This window comes from Perkinsus marinus (assembly GCF_000006405.1).
Source record: "Perkinsus marinus ATCC 50983 genomic scaffold scf_1104296958914, whole genome shotgun sequence".
NCBI classification, from domain to species: domain Eukaryota; phylum Perkinsozoa; order Perkinsida; family Perkinsidae; genus Perkinsus; species Perkinsus marinus.
The window spans coordinates 323070-338198 of record NW_003206607.1 but is presented as its reverse complement, the minus strand read 5'-3'; the positions used below and the strand labels follow the sequence as shown (position 1 = coordinate 338198).

General features: G+C 49.4%; 4 protein-coding genes and 4 non-coding genes across 8 annotated transcripts in view; 6 read left to right on the top strand and 2 right to left on the bottom strand.

Moving 5' to 3' along the window:
* Positions 1 to 396: 396 nt before the first annotated feature.
* On the top strand, positions 397 to 3533 carry Pmar_PMAR027966 (conserved hypothetical protein; the record flags this gene model as incomplete). Its single annotated transcript, XM_002773457.1, has 20 exons — positions 397 to 525; positions 621 to 720; positions 772 to 821; positions 871 to 978; positions 1026 to 1105; positions 1148 to 1258; positions 1308 to 1400; positions 1446 to 1512; positions 1570 to 1681; positions 1728 to 1843; positions 1888 to 1952; positions 2003 to 2091; positions 2138 to 2239; positions 2316 to 2429; positions 2484 to 2619; positions 2668 to 2796; positions 2839 to 2990; positions 3033 to 3122; positions 3166 to 3331; positions 3379 to 3533. The coding sequence occupies exons 1-20, from the start codon at positions 398 to 400 to the stop codon at positions 3531 to 3533; spliced, it is 2163 nt and encodes a 720-aa protein (XP_002773503.1). The 5' UTR covers position 397.
* Positions 3534 to 3933: 400 nt separating this feature from the next.
* Positions 3934 to 4005, top strand: Pmar_PMAR027965. The gene has a single exon. It is a non-coding gene; the product is annotated as a tRNA-Trp (tRNA).
* An 82-nt stretch (positions 4006 to 4087) lies between these two features.
* On the top strand, positions 4088 to 4159 carry Pmar_PMAR027964. The gene has a single exon. It is a non-coding gene; the product is annotated as a tRNA-Trp (tRNA).
* Positions 4160 to 4241: 82 nt separating this feature from the next.
* Pmar_PMAR027963 lies at positions 4242 to 4313 on the top strand. The gene has a single exon. It is a non-coding gene; the product is annotated as a tRNA-Trp (tRNA).
* An 82-nt stretch (positions 4314 to 4395) lies between these two features.
* Pmar_PMAR027962 lies at positions 4396 to 4467 on the top strand. The gene has a single exon. It is a non-coding gene; the product is annotated as a tRNA-Trp (tRNA).
* Positions 4468 to 5604: 1137 nt separating this feature from the next.
* On the bottom strand, positions 5605 to 6762 carry Pmar_PMAR027961 (LSU ribosomal protein L14P, putative; the record flags this gene model as incomplete). Its single annotated transcript, XM_002773456.1, has 6 exons — positions 5605 to 5775; positions 5828 to 5938; positions 5983 to 6010; positions 6233 to 6294; positions 6340 to 6438; positions 6625 to 6762. 6 exons carry the CDS (start codon positions 6760 to 6762, stop codon positions 5605 to 5607), a joined length of 609 nt encoding a protein of 202 aa, XP_002773502.1.
* A 428-nt stretch (positions 6763 to 7190) lies between these two features.
* Pmar_PMAR027960 (ATP-dependent RNA helicase Cdc28, putative) lies at positions 7191 to 13208 on the bottom strand. Its single transcript, XM_002773455.1, has 30 exons — positions 13022 to 13208; positions 12678 to 12738; positions 12520 to 12626; positions 12327 to 12475; positions 12082 to 12165; positions 11993 to 12040; positions 11857 to 11944; positions 11729 to 11811; positions 11612 to 11679; positions 11485 to 11566; positions 11163 to 11271; positions 10999 to 11111; positions 10816 to 10944; positions 10617 to 10767; positions 9676 to 9812; positions 9546 to 9629; positions 9441 to 9503; positions 9313 to 9392; positions 9164 to 9267; positions 8968 to 9118; positions 8828 to 8921; positions 8705 to 8785; positions 8558 to 8663; positions 8432 to 8516; positions 8264 to 8374; positions 8054 to 8214; positions 7925 to 8004; positions 7727 to 7877; positions 7601 to 7683; positions 7191 to 7355 (listed from the first exon to the last, which is right to left on the bottom strand). The coding sequence occupies exons 1-30, from the start codon at positions 13188 to 13190 to the stop codon at positions 7203 to 7205; spliced, it is 3165 nt and encodes a 1054-aa protein (XP_002773501.1). The 5' UTR covers positions 13191 to 13208; the 3' UTR covers positions 7191 to 7202.
* A 108-nt stretch (positions 13209 to 13316) lies between these two features.
* The window catches only part of Pmar_PMAR027959 (hypothetical protein), a gene marked incomplete at both ends in the record, with an annotated part of 4188 nt that continues 2375 nt past the window's right edge, over positions 13317 to 15129 (top strand). The window contains 6 exons of the mRNA XM_002773454.1: positions 13317 to 13413; positions 13458 to 13590; positions 13768 to 13874; positions 13919 to 14010; positions 14464 to 14892; positions 14944 to 15036. Coding sequence (XP_002773500.1) covers positions 13317 to 13413; positions 13458 to 13590; positions 13768 to 13874; positions 13919 to 14010; positions 14464 to 14892; positions 14944 to 15036 — 951 coding nt within the window. The remainder of the gene's footprint in view (positions 13414 to 13457; positions 13591 to 13767; positions 13875 to 13918; positions 14011 to 14463; positions 14893 to 14943; positions 15037 to 15129) is intronic.

Sequence of the window (15129 nt, the reverse complement as noted above, 5' to 3'; positions counted from 1 at the left end):
CTAGGCTTCTCAGTGGCGCTAAAGTGACTAGAATAGACGCTAAAGCTTGGGGTTCCCTCCATTCAATAGAGGGAACTCCAAGCTTTAGCGTCGCTACTTGGCATGGGGTTCGTGGCTCCCGTGGTCGCTGTGCGTGTTTTTATGAAGCTTATTTTTCCCAAGAGTAACTGCTAGTTCTGCTTCGTATTCCCCAGTGGGTGTATTGGGCTTCCCAACTCTGTATGCAACTTGTAGTGTTATGGTTTATTGAGAGTTTCGTCCCTAATCAACCTCATAAGCTCCGCTGTAGTGTGTTTGCTCATCGAAGTGCTGTTGAAGTTGTGTTGCTATAAGTATTGCCTTCTCGCTCATAAGTTCTGTACAATCCGCTTACTTGTAGTAAGGTATCCGTTTTCTCATGGTGGGTCAGTCAATGGCAGTGGTTGCCACCTGCAACCTGGACCAGTGGGCCCTTGATTTCGACGGCAACGAGAAAAGAGTCATCGAGAGCATTCGTATTGCTCACGACAAAAACGCAAAGTTCCGGTGAGTTCCCACTCTACGAATCGTCGTTCACACGGTCTCCATTATCTCCTCGGATTCGACCACCGGCATCGTCCATTTGAAATCACAATTTTCAGTACCGGTCCGGAATTGGAGCTCTCCGGTTACGGATGTGAGGATCACTTCCTCGAGACGGACACATTCCAGCACTGTTGGGAATCCCTTGCACACATCATAGTAATAGGACTGAGGTATCTGCCTTGTAGTGTTATGGTTGGTGTGCCTTAGACAGCCACCTCTGATTTGGACATGCTGATGGACATAGGGATGCCGGCTCTGTAATACAAGATGTAGTGAAGGTGTGGTAGCGTTTACCATCATCATTAGATTCAAGTCGACTGGTTACAACTGTAGAGTCTTCCTCTATCGGGGACGCATACTACTAGTGCGGCCCAAGATGCTCCTAGCTGATGATGGCAACTACCGTGAGTCAAGGTACTGAGGACAGTATAGTCATTGGTGGTCACTTTTCATCGGCTTAGGTGGTTCGCGCCGTGGCCCATGGAACGCGGTCTGGAGGAGATGCTCGTCCCCGATGTGGTCCTAGAGGCCCAGCCGGCCGGTAAGTCGTACATTGCGGACAACCTGAGAACTCGTGTCTTAGATGTCCGTCAGCAGACATGCCCCTTCGGGTTTGGAGTTGTACAACTAGCAGATTGTGCTGTGGGTTGCGAGGCTTGTGAGGAGCTATGGGCTCCTGAGAATCCTCATACGAGTAACGAGCGCTATAGAGTTCATTTGAGGAATCATCGTGCTGCTCTCAGTTATGGCGCTTGATGGCGTGGACATTATTGCCAATGGTAGTGGATCTCATCACGAGTTGAGGAAACTTAAAAAGCGTCTGAAGTTGATCGCCGGTGAGGCTGCTGTTGTCGGCTTGAACGTGATGTTCTTCCATGTAGGTGCTACGTCCAAGTCTGGCGGAGTATATCTATATGCCAACTCCATGGGCTGTGATGGTGGACGACTGTAAGACTCACAAGGTCCGTCCGCGGGAATTGGCGCTATGCCGGGTCTATCGTATAGGTATTTCGATGGTTCGTCATTGATCGCCGTGAATGGCGAAGTTCGTGCGCAAGGGTCTCAGTTCGCCATCAAGGAGGTTGAGGTCATCACTGCTAATGTTGATCTTGATGAGGTGATAATTCATACTTCACTCTCTGTCCATCATATGCCGCTGTCAGGTTCGCTCTTATCGTGCTAGCAAGAAGTCACGATGCACTCAAGCAGCAGCGTTGACGGGTTCAAGAGTGCCTCGAGTCGACTGTAGAGGCTTCCGTCTTTGCGATCCGGCAAATAGGTACTGCACGGTATCGTTTCACTGTGTGTGACGTTGTGTTGTAGGTTCATATCGGCGAATCTTCCTGTGAAACCGATCGTCTGTGATCCTATGGAAGAGATTGCTCGAGGTCAATTGTCCACTAGGCTGTGGTTTGAGGGCTATTTCGTGGCTATTTAGGTCCCGCGTGCTGGCTTTGGGATTACCTACGTCGTAGTGGGGCTTCGGGGTTCTTCATTCCTCTGTCGGGTGGAGCTGACAGCGCTAGTGTAAGCGGTTATGTGGTGTTCTCTCGTGTAGTAGGGTGTTTCCTAGGTCCTGGCCATATGCGGTTCTATGTGCCAGCTGGTCATGGATAGGCTCATCGAGGGGGACCAGCAAGTTGAAGCAGACGTGAAACGAATTACTGCATCTGAGGTATCAACCTATCAGCCGGTCTGAGTATTGCCCTCAAGACGCTTGTCATGAACGTCTCTTGATTCACTATTTTCAGGTTCTCCCCAAGACCTCTCAAGAGCTCGCCAACTGCATTATTCATACCGCATATTTGGCATCGAAAAACTCAGGGGAAGCTACTCGTAACTTAGCCGAGAGGATCGCCCAGCAGGTACTGAAGAGAGCGACTGTTGGTAGCGGAGGTTATTCACGCAATCGTCTATAGGTTGGAAGCTATCACAAATTTGTGATGATCGACAAAATTTGCGATGCTGTTGAGGAGGCCTTCACGGACTATGTCATCACTAATGAAGATGGAAAAGTCGATGAGGAGCTGAAACCGAGATATCTGTCTCAGGGAGGTGGGGACTGACGTCGACCTGTGAGAAGGCAGCGATGAGGACGATCAGGCACTCGTACGACGGACCTGGCACTGCAGAACATCCAAGCTCGAAGTCGGATGGTGATGTCGTTCATGCTGGCGCAGCTACTCCCTCATGCTAGGAGGCGAGGAGGCTATTTACTCGTCCTCTCGACTGGTAGGGTATACTCTCAGCAATGGTCATTGCATCCTATTTCAGGTAATGTCGATGAGGCACTTCGTGGTTATTTGACGAAGTACGACTGCTCCTCGGGTGATATTAATCCCATAGGCAGCATTTCTAAGGGAGATCTCAAGTCATTCCTGGTCTGGGCATCAACCAATTTGGGATACCCAGCGCTCGCCGAGATCGTAAGTTGACTCGTAAGATGACGTTCATCCTCTTCACTGAAGGTCCAAGCACCTCCAACGGCAGAGCTGCGACCAACAGTCGAGGGAGAACCGGCACAACTCGACGAAGTCGATATGGGCATGACCTACAATGTGAGTTTTGGAGGGGTCCGACGGCGCATCATGTATCGCTCAGGAGCTTGGTTGGTTCGGCCGGCTTCGGAAGATGGAGCGCTGCGGTCCGGTGCAAATGTTCCACAAACTTCGGATTATGTGGGGTGAAAGCCGTAATGAGAGTGCAGATGAAGTCGCAAACAAGGTGAAACACTTCTTCAACTGTTACTGCAGGAATAGGCATAAGTGTAAGTGCCAATATATGTAAGGCATGCACAGTGCTGTTGCGATTTAGGCACTGTATTGACTCCCTCGTATCACGCCGAAGCATACTCTCCGGATGATAATAGATTTGATCTGAGGCCGTTCTTGTATCCTCCGATGACGCGCCAGTTCAGGGATATCGACACTGAGCTTGCGCAGCGTAGACCCAGTGAGGTCCATAAATGACGAGCTCCATTTACTTGAATTGTTTTCCGCGGACTTGTTTAGCAGTGCATAGTGCGGTTTCGAATGTTGAACCAAGGTTGTATTGAGACTTCGTAAGTGGGACTACGTCAATCTTCAAATGATGTTATTCTGTTGTTGACGACGTATCGCTTTACAAACCGTCCTTCACAAATCGGAGCCAAAGCGAGTCAAGAAATCTGCCGAAAAACAATGCCGCACCCTCATATCTCCTAGAGCAGCACAGTTTCGGAGTTTAGCCCATATGCGCCACAGTAGCGCACCGGATTCCAGATCAGAAGGTTGTCCGCTCGAATCGGAATGGAGTCGTATCACGGATTTGTGGTCTTTCGGGAATACACAGAGATGTATCTCGATAGTTCGTGTACACATTTTGTAGTTCGGCCCTGTGGCGCAACGGTAGCGCATCTGACTCCAGATCAGAAGGTTGTCTGTTCGAATCGGGCCAGGGTCATATCATGGGTTAGCGGGTCTTCAGCAGTACACGAGGATGTATCTCCATAGTTCCTGTAGGAACCATATACACTCCATAATTCGGCCCTGTGGCGCAACGGTAGCGCACCTGACTCCAGATCAGAAGGTTGTCCGTTCGAATCGGGCCGGGGTCATATCATGGGTTAGCGGGTTTTCAGCAGTACACGAGGATGTATCTCCATAGTTCCTGTAGGAACCATATACACTCCATAATTCGGCCCTGTGGCGCAACGGTAGCGCATCTGACTCCAGATCAGAAGGTTGTCCGTTCGAATCGGGCCGGGGTCATATCATGGGTTAGCGGGTCTTCAGCAGTACACGAGGATGTATCTCCATAGTTCCTGTAGGAACCATATACACTCCATAATTCGGCCCTGTGGCGCAACGGTAGCGCATCTGACTCCAGATCAGAAGGTTGTCCGTTCGAATCGGGCCGGGGTCATATCATGGGTTAGCGGGTCTTCAGCAGTACACGAGGATGTATCTCCATAGTTCCTGTAGGAACCATATACACTCCATAATTCGGTCCTGTGGCGCAACGGTAGCGCAGATCAGAACGGCCCGGGGTTATACAGTGCTGTCGATCTAAACTTGTCCGCAACTAATGATAGCGAAACAAGAATGAAGTTTTCAAGAAACAATACCTAATCGATACCGCTCGGGGGTAAACATGAAACCTAGGACTCGGCGAGTACGCAAGAGCCCGTAACAATGAGATCGTCTGGCTGAATCTTGGCCCGTTCATCGACAATACCGCAGTCACACAGGGTATCTTGAGCCAATAATAGGGCCTGCAACGATCGAAAAGTACAACTAGAGTGACAGCAGAGCGGCTCACAGATTTGTCGACTTCAGTATTGCATTGCCATTTGACGTCTTTCATCCAGCTTGCAGTGTCATCCGATGACATGTTGTATCTAGCTGGAACTTCCCCAGAGCTGCAAGAGGCAGCACATACAATTCGGAGATGAAGTCGCGCGTTTCATCTCGATCTCCTAGCATCCGCTCGATTTCCTCATGAACAGCATGTACGACTGTTTTGACTGCCTCTAAACGATCAGACGAGATATCCTCGCTCACCTAGTAAGAAAAACTCGTGCTCTGATTCGACGCAGCAGCTCACAAGTGCTTACTACGAAGACGAAAGCAGGCCAAGGAGCTGGGACTCTCCTCACTAACTTCCATTCACCCTTGTCGACTAGGTGCCTGGTGGATGAATTCATGGACAGATCAGACCAGGATGGATTCTACTTCGTTGTGAAGACCTCCCACATGAAGTAATCGATATCCCCTTTGGCCATCGACTCAACAGCTCCATCGAGGGAGTTCACAACCTAGTTCGGACTAATTCCTGCATCCAACTATGTTTCTTCGCTCGGACCTTGAAGGCAAGGTCTCCATCAACTTTGTCTTTGTCGACTTTTGCCATGATATGCGAGCCACTGCCAAAACGGGATATCCCAAAAACATTGCCCTCGGAGTCAGTTGGACGTTTTGATGACGTATGAACTCCCCAGACCAGAGGAGACGCAACGTATGTACCTGCGGCCAGCACCATCACCGGCCTGGACTAACCTCGCTACCTTCTGATCTTACCGAGAATCCTGACCTGGTCTCTGGCGTCTTTGCCTGAGTTCTTAATGATGTGGGCAACAGCTGACTCAGTGAGCACGCATGCGCAATCCACCTCCTTGGAGATTACAGCCTTCAGCATCGCTCCGCTGCCACCAGGATATGTTCTCCAAGCCAACTAAGGCAACATAGCTAGCGAGACGGCTCATACAGTGTCAGTCGGATCCCACCTGAGGGGCACAGGCAGATGAATCAAGTTTAGCTTGGCGCTGCAGTAAGCGTTGGAACGGGGCATTAAAATGCTCTGGGACTCCACCAAAGCGAACAACGTTGTCCTGGGACTAAAGAAGCAAGTGATGGTTGTGATAAAGGAGCGGCCTCCTACCGTCATAGAAATCTTGAGTCGAAAAAAACTAAACCAAACGAGTAATACAACCGACAAAGAGATTTCAGGATATGTCGGTTGAGAGGCAGAAGCCATCAACGCAACTCTAAGCCCTTTACGCGGAAACTGCTTTGACATGACAACGTACTCTAGAAAATCCATCGCGCCATGTTCCTGAGGAAACACAGAGGGGTTGCACATAGACCAGAACCGGAACTGTTGTCACCTCACAGAATGGCCACATTCGTACGTTACAGGGCCCTTCACTTTGTTGCCCAGAGGCTTGTTGTTACTGATCGCTATAAAGGCGTTCTACATCAACAGTGCTTTCCGCGGAGGAAATAACAACAGACTTACCTCATCGAATTTGATGGTGGATCCGTCCTTGCGTTTTATTGGTTGTTTTGTCCTCACTATGATTCCTCGAGGAAGCTTCTCTCCTCGATACTCACGACTCTGAAACAACGCATACCAACCATGCATGCGGTCAACAAAATGTGTTGGTAAAAATATGGAAATTTCGCGGAAATTTTGGAAAAATATCGTTGGTTTTCGCATATTTCTACCCCAAATACATGATGTAATGAGCAAACTCACGAGCTCAGTTGAGGAAACCGAGCATATATTCCCACAGTGACCGACCTTGTCTCGAACAGCCATGCGGAAGGCGTAGCCCACTCGACCACGTGAGTGATGCCACTTCGGCATTCCGATGATTACAGCTTTGAAGATGCCGCAGTTGTCAGCGCACTTCACCACCGATTGCTGCCAAAGTCCCATTGAAGGAAAGCACGCAATCCAACTGCCACAACCTGCTGCTAGGAGCCCACCAATCAAAGGCTTAGCCACAACGCGTAGTCGATCACTTGAACCTTTCGAGAACGCACCCAAGAGCACAGACCCAACACTGCGTACTGAGTGGTGGCGGGGTGAACTCTACCCTAGACTGGTAATTGCTACTTTCAGGAGGCACTGAAGTTTCTTATCTCCAGCACTAAGCTACAACACATTAAAACGCTGCTTTTGCTCAGTCCTGATTTGAGACCAGCATACCATACCACACCGTCCCCAAATAAAAGACAGGACCAGGATAGCAGAGCCCAAGTGATAGGCTGAAATTGAGAACTCAAAAAAAGCATCGTGCTGAAAGTCCGTTGAAACAGGATAAGCAAACAGTATACGTTCATAACAACAACAGTAACTTTTTTCATACGTTGCGGTCATTCAACCGGTGGCCACATCCGTTCAATCGCTTTGTGTGTCGACTTCTTATACCAGGACTCGCATTCCACCCTCAGCAGATCTGGGCTGTCGAGCCACAGCTGTTCCAGCTCGCGCCGAGACCCGCAACGACATTTCCTCAACGATTCAACCTGCATAGATACAAACATTGTTAGAAAATATGTGCAGGGTCGGCCACATGTGTTGGTGACAATATAAAAATTTTGAGGGAATTTCCACAGATTATCGTTGGTTCCTGTACATTCCCATCCGAATTGGCATATAGATTCTCATATATGTGAGGAAATTTCTGATCTCACTTGTGGAAAGCAATCATATTTTAAACACTGTATACAATACCGTACAGCGAGTGAGGTCAATACTCCCCAAGGCCCACCATCGGCAGCAACCTAGTGTGTTCCAAGGTCGGCTCCGAAATTAGTGACGAGCGATACTTCAGCAACTTCGGAAACACTTTACCTGAATTCTGCAGTCAAGTCGTGACCAAACGAGCTAACCTTACCTTGAAGAATAGCGCAAGCAAAGACCTTCAAGCCTAGAGGATCTCGAGTCGAGAGCTCTATCCCGACAGTGGGCAGGGGCATGTCCAGAGGAATGTATGTCGGTGTGAAGTGAGCCGTCACTCGGTCCTTGGTTGCAGAATAGAAAGGCGGCTAAAATATAACGCTACACAACATGGTTCATCTCGTCTTCACAGTACCGGCATCTTCAACGGTGGGCCACGCCTGATGAGCTCCGGGCAATCGAGTTTAGCCAGGAAATCAGTATCGACGGCCACGCCTACGACAATGACCATACGCTGCATAAGGGGGAGCAATGGGTAGCTTACAAATTCTTGCCACATTCTTTCCGCGAGAATCGCTGGCCTTAACAATCTCAGTATAAGCAAACTCGCTCGGTCGTCTTCGGTAGTAAAGAGATTCACGATGAATGTACACAACCATGTGGTTCCTAGTGAGATAGGACCGCGTGTCCAGAGTCGATTTGCACCTGTCATGGACCCAGCTGAACTACTCCGACCCCGCACACAGTAGCGTACGCTATATGATCTATGAGCCCTCGAGTAACGCATTCGTGCACTAGCGCCAACTGCTTAGCAGTAGGTGGCCGTGGACGACACAAAGATACCCTTTCCACATCGTTGAGGTCCCTGAATGATGACGACAACCACAATAGGAATCCTTTATAGTGCGCAGATGCGGGCTACAAATAGTGATCTATCTGGGACAATAGCTGCCTAGTCAAACTAGCCGCCTCGTTTAACGCTTTCGACCGTAGCATATGGCGAGCGCCTGCAGACAATCCTTGAGCAAGAGCACTAATACAAGCCTACAGAAAACGTCTTGGTCCGCCGTCGTAGTCCACATGAAGCCACCCACGGACCACAGTAGTGCCTCGATATCCGAACTGCACTTGCTCCACCCAGGTAACTTGCTTGCCTACAGGAGTCACCTCAGCACTATGTTGCTACTATTCTTACCTTTTCATCCTTCTTTTCTTGAGGCGGGGGTATGAACAAATCCCCCACAGTTAGGGCTGCTACTACACACACTACCATCACCTGTCACTAGGCATGTCAAGCTGAGACCATCGATACACGTACAAGGACGTCCCTCCACTCAGTGTTGTTGGCCTCCCTGAGCCTACCAGCATGGACCAGCATACACCCATGGCGAGGTGCCACAGGAAAGTTAGATCTGAACAAAAACACGATTCGAAAAATCACACTGTTAGTGACACTACATCGCTTCGCCTGTTTTTGTTATGGTCACCTCATCATTGCTAATACCGATACGCCGAACTGTACCCAACTCCGATAGAGTTGTAACAGCGTGCACTACCGCTGCCACAGGCGGAGGCGTTGGCCACGGGAAATGTCGGAACCGAGGTATGCCTGGCGAGAATGATGAACAGCATTGCAGAGAGTCAATACACCCACCCATCTTGGCCATCATCAACACTGTATCGTCCAGAGGCTGACCACTAGCAATCTCTGGTATGGGGAAGTCCGGCATGGTATCACCATAAACAGCTCCGGAGTACCTAAAGACGATGCAAGTGGAGGTAGACGCTAACAGAAGGATATACAGTCTATAGCAGTGACCAGGGCCAACACGACCTGCTCGACCGGCGCGCTGATCTGCGGAACTCGAGGCACAGAAGCCCACCTAAAGATGACTTCCCTCGACACACATGTACCGAGACCTTCCACCAACCTTGAACACAGACACCCCATCGTTACGATACACTCGCTTCTTCTCCCGTCCAGTGTCCACGACCTATGATAAGCACTACCTTGCATGAGCCTGCCAAGCCCCTACGTATCGGATATTCGGCAAAGTGAGAGCGGTCTCTGCCACGTTGGTCGCTATGATGACAAAACGCTCGTCCTCAGCCGGGGTCCTCTGAGACACAGATGATCATCGATGTGATAGTCTCTGGCAGTTCTACAAAGGCTTCCGCTTGTTTGGTCGTTGACATTTGCGCATAGAGTGGTATCGGAACCAGCCGACCAGATCCGAATGCTGCACCAGTGAAGGCCGCCGAACCGCCCTTGTGGCCGCTACCACTGGAGGCCTTCTTACAACCTACAACACCTCGTTGAACGGAAGGATATCGTAGTAGAATGTCCAGGTCTCGTCATCGATCACAAGGTGTCTGGAGCACGTGTCCCTATAAGTCAAGTCTCAAAATTTTTCGTTATTCCCATGTCATTAGTATTGAGCTCACGAGGAAGTGTTGCGATCGGCGGTCGGGAACCACAGCCACAGCTACCGAAACTCTCACAAACACTGACAGCCTAAGCCTAGCTTTCCCAGTGTAGGAAAATATAAAAACGTAACAACATGAAAATTCCAGGGAAATTTTCGGTTTTTTCTGTACACGCCTACTCTGAGTTGTGTATAAATTTCCACATCTAATGAGAAGAACTTCTGAGCTCAACTGAGGAAAGCGAGTATATTTTCCTCCAACACCGAACTTGCCTTTCTCCAGTATGATCTGTTCTACTTGCTCAGACTCCGACAGCTTGAATGCTGCAGGCGCAAGAGTCTCCTCGGTACGTGCATTCTCTACAGGGGTCTCGGGAGTTGACGAGGACTCTGAACACATCACACTGGCCAGCTTGTGTCTCCGCACGCTCAACAGAAAATAGTCAACTATACATTCAACTATAGGTTGGGGAATTCATATGGACGAAAATGGACATGAATTCGCCACGTGTCATTTTGATGATAAGGAAACCAGTTTGAGGTTGATGTGGTTCCAATGAGGATTTAAATCCCGCGAATAAGAACCACAGCTTCATGATAAAGGAAATCAACTTCGCCAATGAGGGCATCAATTTCGAGGGATAACCCCATAGAATGGTGATGGGCAGGACCAACGCTCACCCGTGACAAGAGCTTCCTCCTCATCGTCGTCCGAATCCTCATCTTCCTGATCACTGTCAATGTACTGGTTGTGTGCTTCCTTCTTCCTTCGAGGCTTGGCTCCCAACGCCTCGCACATCTCGTAGATCTCGGACTTGCCAGTTACGAACACCTGCACACCCACGCAGGTTCGATCCCCGGGCACTGCATTTTTCCATACCAATATCGATCCTCTAGGCAACTTGGCGTTAATCAATCGCACTTTTCGTATCGCTGCCTTCACATATTCCTGTTCCGTCCTTCTCTCGAAGTGGACCGTCACCGGATGAGTCCGCGCATCTATCTGGACCTGCATACCATCAAGTGCATCCAACCTCACTGGATCGATACCCTCTAACCCTACCACTGGCGGCGGCTTCGGGAACAGCTCAGCATTCTGTGTGAAGTCAGTGAGGCGCAAAGTTGCACTCATAATGACCAAGCGCAGTGGAGGCATATTCCTCTCAACTCGCATAGCTGTAAACAAGCGACCCGTCGCTGTACAGGAAGTTGGTACAGCGAACTTACTTATGGCTCGACTGATCATTCCGAGTAGGATATCGCAGTTTATGGACCTCTCATGAGCTTCATCGATAATGATCACACAGTACTTAGTAAGGAGGAAATCTGTCTGTATCTAGAAGTTCACCAACATAGCACTTTCGCAGTGGCAAGTCGAGCTGAAAATAGATTCACAAGGATCTGTAAACTACTATTACTATTAAGTAGCTATGTACTAGCGTACGATATGTTCATTGTCATTGTATTGAGACATTATCAGTCTAAGTCTTAGCTAGAGTTTCATCCATAGGGCGCCGTCGGATTCCACGCCTGGCTCCACCAATACTACCTCCCGCATGAGGATTCCATCAGTCATGACCTTCAACTGCATCTTGTCAGGCGACATTGACTTATCATATCGAACTTGATACCTACGACAGGCGCCCATACAGATTGAAGTCCCTCGAAGGACCTACCCCACAGTCCCGTCCTGATCTGGGCCCAGCTCCTCTGCAATTCGACGTGCAACAGAAGTCGCCGCCACCTAAAGGACCTTGTCCCGCCCGCCTACCCTCCCTCTAGTAGACTCCTACCCTCCTCGGCTGAGTCATCCCTATCAGTTTACCATAGTGCTTCGTCACGCCAGTTTCATAGATGAATTGTGGGACCTGTGTACCTGTGGGGGGACTCTCCAACGACCATCACTTCATTTCACGCTCACTTTTGCCGCAGCCCGTGTCACCACATACTATACTCACGCCCTCCTCAGCGTTCATCACACAGTCGACTATCTCCGTCTCCATCATCACCTATAGCATTTACCATCAAAGCAATGGTGACAAGCCTATTAGACGTACCGCAGGCAAATGAGCGCGTTGCTTTTCGATTTCGAGCGACCGATGAACCTGGCAACACTACTCGACGTTTCCACCCGTAATATTCATACATGTATCCTCTGTAAGGTTGGACCTACTGCCTTCTTAGACTTGACCGGAGCCAGAGCCGCCTTCAACCTGCCCGTTGCCGGCACCTGTTCAGCAGAAATAATATAACATTTGGAGTATAGCATACTCCAATTAAAATTCATGGCAATTCACTGAACACGCTCTGTCCAGGTAGCTCAGCATTGTTGAGAAACCCACACGGGGGTCATCGAAAGAATCGGACCACGCCCCGCCCCGAGTAACGTACCGCCGTTCTCTCCGCATTCATCGTGACAGCCTTCTTGGGAACACCTCGAACTTCCTTAGAGCTCTGAGGGCCTTCCACATCACCATCACTGAGCTCTGCTAACTCCGCCAACTTCTGTTTTTTCTTCTCAAGTTTTGCAAGGCCAACGCCTACCATTGACACTCATACGTCCAGGGGCCACCCGCCACATTACTCTCCTCTCGACGCTTCCGCCGAACCCCAGTGTCTGCAACTGCGTGCATCTTGGCCTTCTCAGCACTGGACAACTGATGGGACTTCAGCTCATCCAGCACTGCCAACCTGCGTTAACGACTTCGTCACAAAGGACACAGTATCAACTAGCGAACGTACCTCTTGGCCTCTCGTGCGGCCCTTTCTTGTAGCTCCATGAGTCTCTTCCGTTTACGTTTACCTAGATAGAAGGTAGAACAAAGCATTCCATGTAATACGAAATCCCTGCTGTACGTCTGCCATTGCTGCTACTCGTGAATACAATTACCACAACTCCAGTACTCACTCCGGAGCGCAGATGTATGAGAAGATTCCTCTGTTCATGGGAGCTCTCCACATGGCAACGGTGCCCGATGAAAGTCCGATTCAATTCACGGATAACAGTGTCGAGTACTGGTGGCAAGTTTAGAGCGATTAAATGTGGACACGTGTCACACCCCAGACTGCCAACACCCCTGTACTACTCATCTTCTCTTTAGGAGCTGCTGTTTCCTTACTGACCTTCCCTTTGCTGGACTTATTAGACTCTATTATCAGAGTATTGGACCCTCCGGCATCCGTCATATCATCGTCAAGGCCCAAAAGGGAAGCGTCGAATAGTGGAGGAGCTTTCTCCTTCCCTGTAGAGGCCATAGGATGAATACCGTAACCTGGGACAAGAAGTTGGTGCCGCGACGTGGTGATGAAATTTGCAAAAGATGCGTCGATTTTTAGCGGAGCGGAGCTACTACTTGACTTTCGCGTACGCTTTTGTAAGCAATGGGAAGAGGCGTACAAGCTACTTTAGCTGCAGCAGCTAGTGCTGGTGCCATCTACTTCATCGATGAGAACTACTGTTATTGCGTGGGCCGACGGAGTAAGTCCATGGGCCTTTCCCTTTTTTCGAGTGGAGCCTTTCAGCCTTCCGTGCTGCTGAGTGTGGTGCATTCATATGGTGGCAATACAAGAGAGTTTGGAATGCTGATAATGCGTCTGAAGTACACAGACGTGTGGCAGAGGAGATCGTGGCAACTTGCAAGAGAAATGAAGGCCTGTAAGACTGATGAACGGGAGGAGAGTATAATCCCTTCTGAAAGTTCATCAACCTAATTATGTGATTCACTCGAAATAATGCGGTTTCAAAATCTCTATTTTCAGTCAGCAAGTTCATGCTATAGCTCCTCATTAAATACAAAGTCCTATATGAGTGGTAAACTTCCGTATGATGCAGGTACGTAAAGATAGGACAGGTCCTCTGTTCAATGGAAGTGGCCCTACCCAGGGAGATGCACAAACCTTTCGAGGAACTACACGACAAAGCATTGGAAATGGAACAGAGTAGTGCTCTTCTTTGATTTGGTGGGTACTCAGAGTTTTGGTAGGTGAGGTACTTCGCCTTCTACATGAGTCCGGAGTTGATGATGTTATCCGAGACTTCGAACTGGAGCCTGTCGCCAGTGCATCGATAGCTCAGGTGAGGAACCATCTCTGGTCATCCACCGCCTTTAGAACTTTCTAATACCATCTATCTAACACTTCATGGTGTAGTATAGCCTGGATCGACCACCAACTTGGATAGGACCCGAATGAATTGGGATAGGGACTGTACTCATCTTTCACAGTAGTTGCTTTGGTATGATAAATGATGCTTCATAACACAATGTACCATTGCTTCGATACAGCCAAGGAGTTTGGGTAGTTGACCACTCGACTTGAAATTCAGCAGTGCTCATCCTGACTCGACAGAGCACAATGGTCGTCAAGTTTTGTCAGAATACTCCCGATAGTGGTGGCCGTCAATTTTCATGTGATACAGGGACTGTCAAAATATCATCAGTAGTGGTATCAAAACAAGTTGTGCATGGTATGGTAGTTGGTGAAAAATTTTCTCTATCGTTGAGCGAAATTTGAGTGCATGTTGCCTCAGGTTCATAAAGCACGGCTCAAGGCTTCGCCTCATACCAGTGTAGCTGTGAAGCTCCGTAAACCTAGCGTGACTTTCCAGGTGGCCTGGGACCTCAGAGCCTATTGGATCATTCTGTGGGCGTTGGAGAAGTCCTTCGACATTCCCATGTTGTGGACTTACGATTTTACGAGAGACCAATTTCGACAGGAGATGGACCTTCGAAACGAGGCTGCGAACTCCGATCGAGCAAAGGCGGACTTTGAGAACTCCGAACTGAGCGAGGTTGTTTATGTACCCGAGGTTTTCTGGGCGAGCGAAGATGTGATAGTGGCGGAGTGGATCGACGAGGCGGTGAAGGTGACGGACGCGGCAGTGCTGGGCGTTGATTTGGGGAAGACTGTGAGGAACTGCACGGAGATGTTTGCACATCAGATCTTCAATTCGGGGCATGTAATAGTGACACCCTCTGGGTGACACGACTTGGCAGGGTACTATGATCAGGTTCACTGTGACCCTCATCCAGGCAATCTGCTGGTCCGGCGGCATCCTAGCAGGAGGAAAGGGCTCTTTGGAAGATATCATCCTCACCAAATAGTAAGGGAAGGCAAGGACGCCTACGTGGTCGTGTGAAATAGCGCTCGCAACACGAAAGTCTAGTCTGCAATGAATATGCAGTGTGATTCTGTT

Bases quoted from the DNA above. Each gene is read 5' to 3' on its own strand.
- Pmar_PMAR027960 (XM_002773455.1), bottom strand. From the start codon at position 13,190: ATGGCCTCTACAGGGAAGGAGAAAGCTCCTCCACTATTCGACGCTTCC. The intron at 11,567-11,611 runs GTAGGTCCTTCG...CGCCTGTCGTAG, and splicing joins GATCAGGACGGGACTGTGGG to GTATCAAGTTCGATATGATA. The intron at 7,356-7,600 runs GTGGGCCTTGGG...GTATCTATGCAG, and splicing joins ACACTAGGTTGCTGCCGATG to GTTGAATCGTTGAGGAAATG.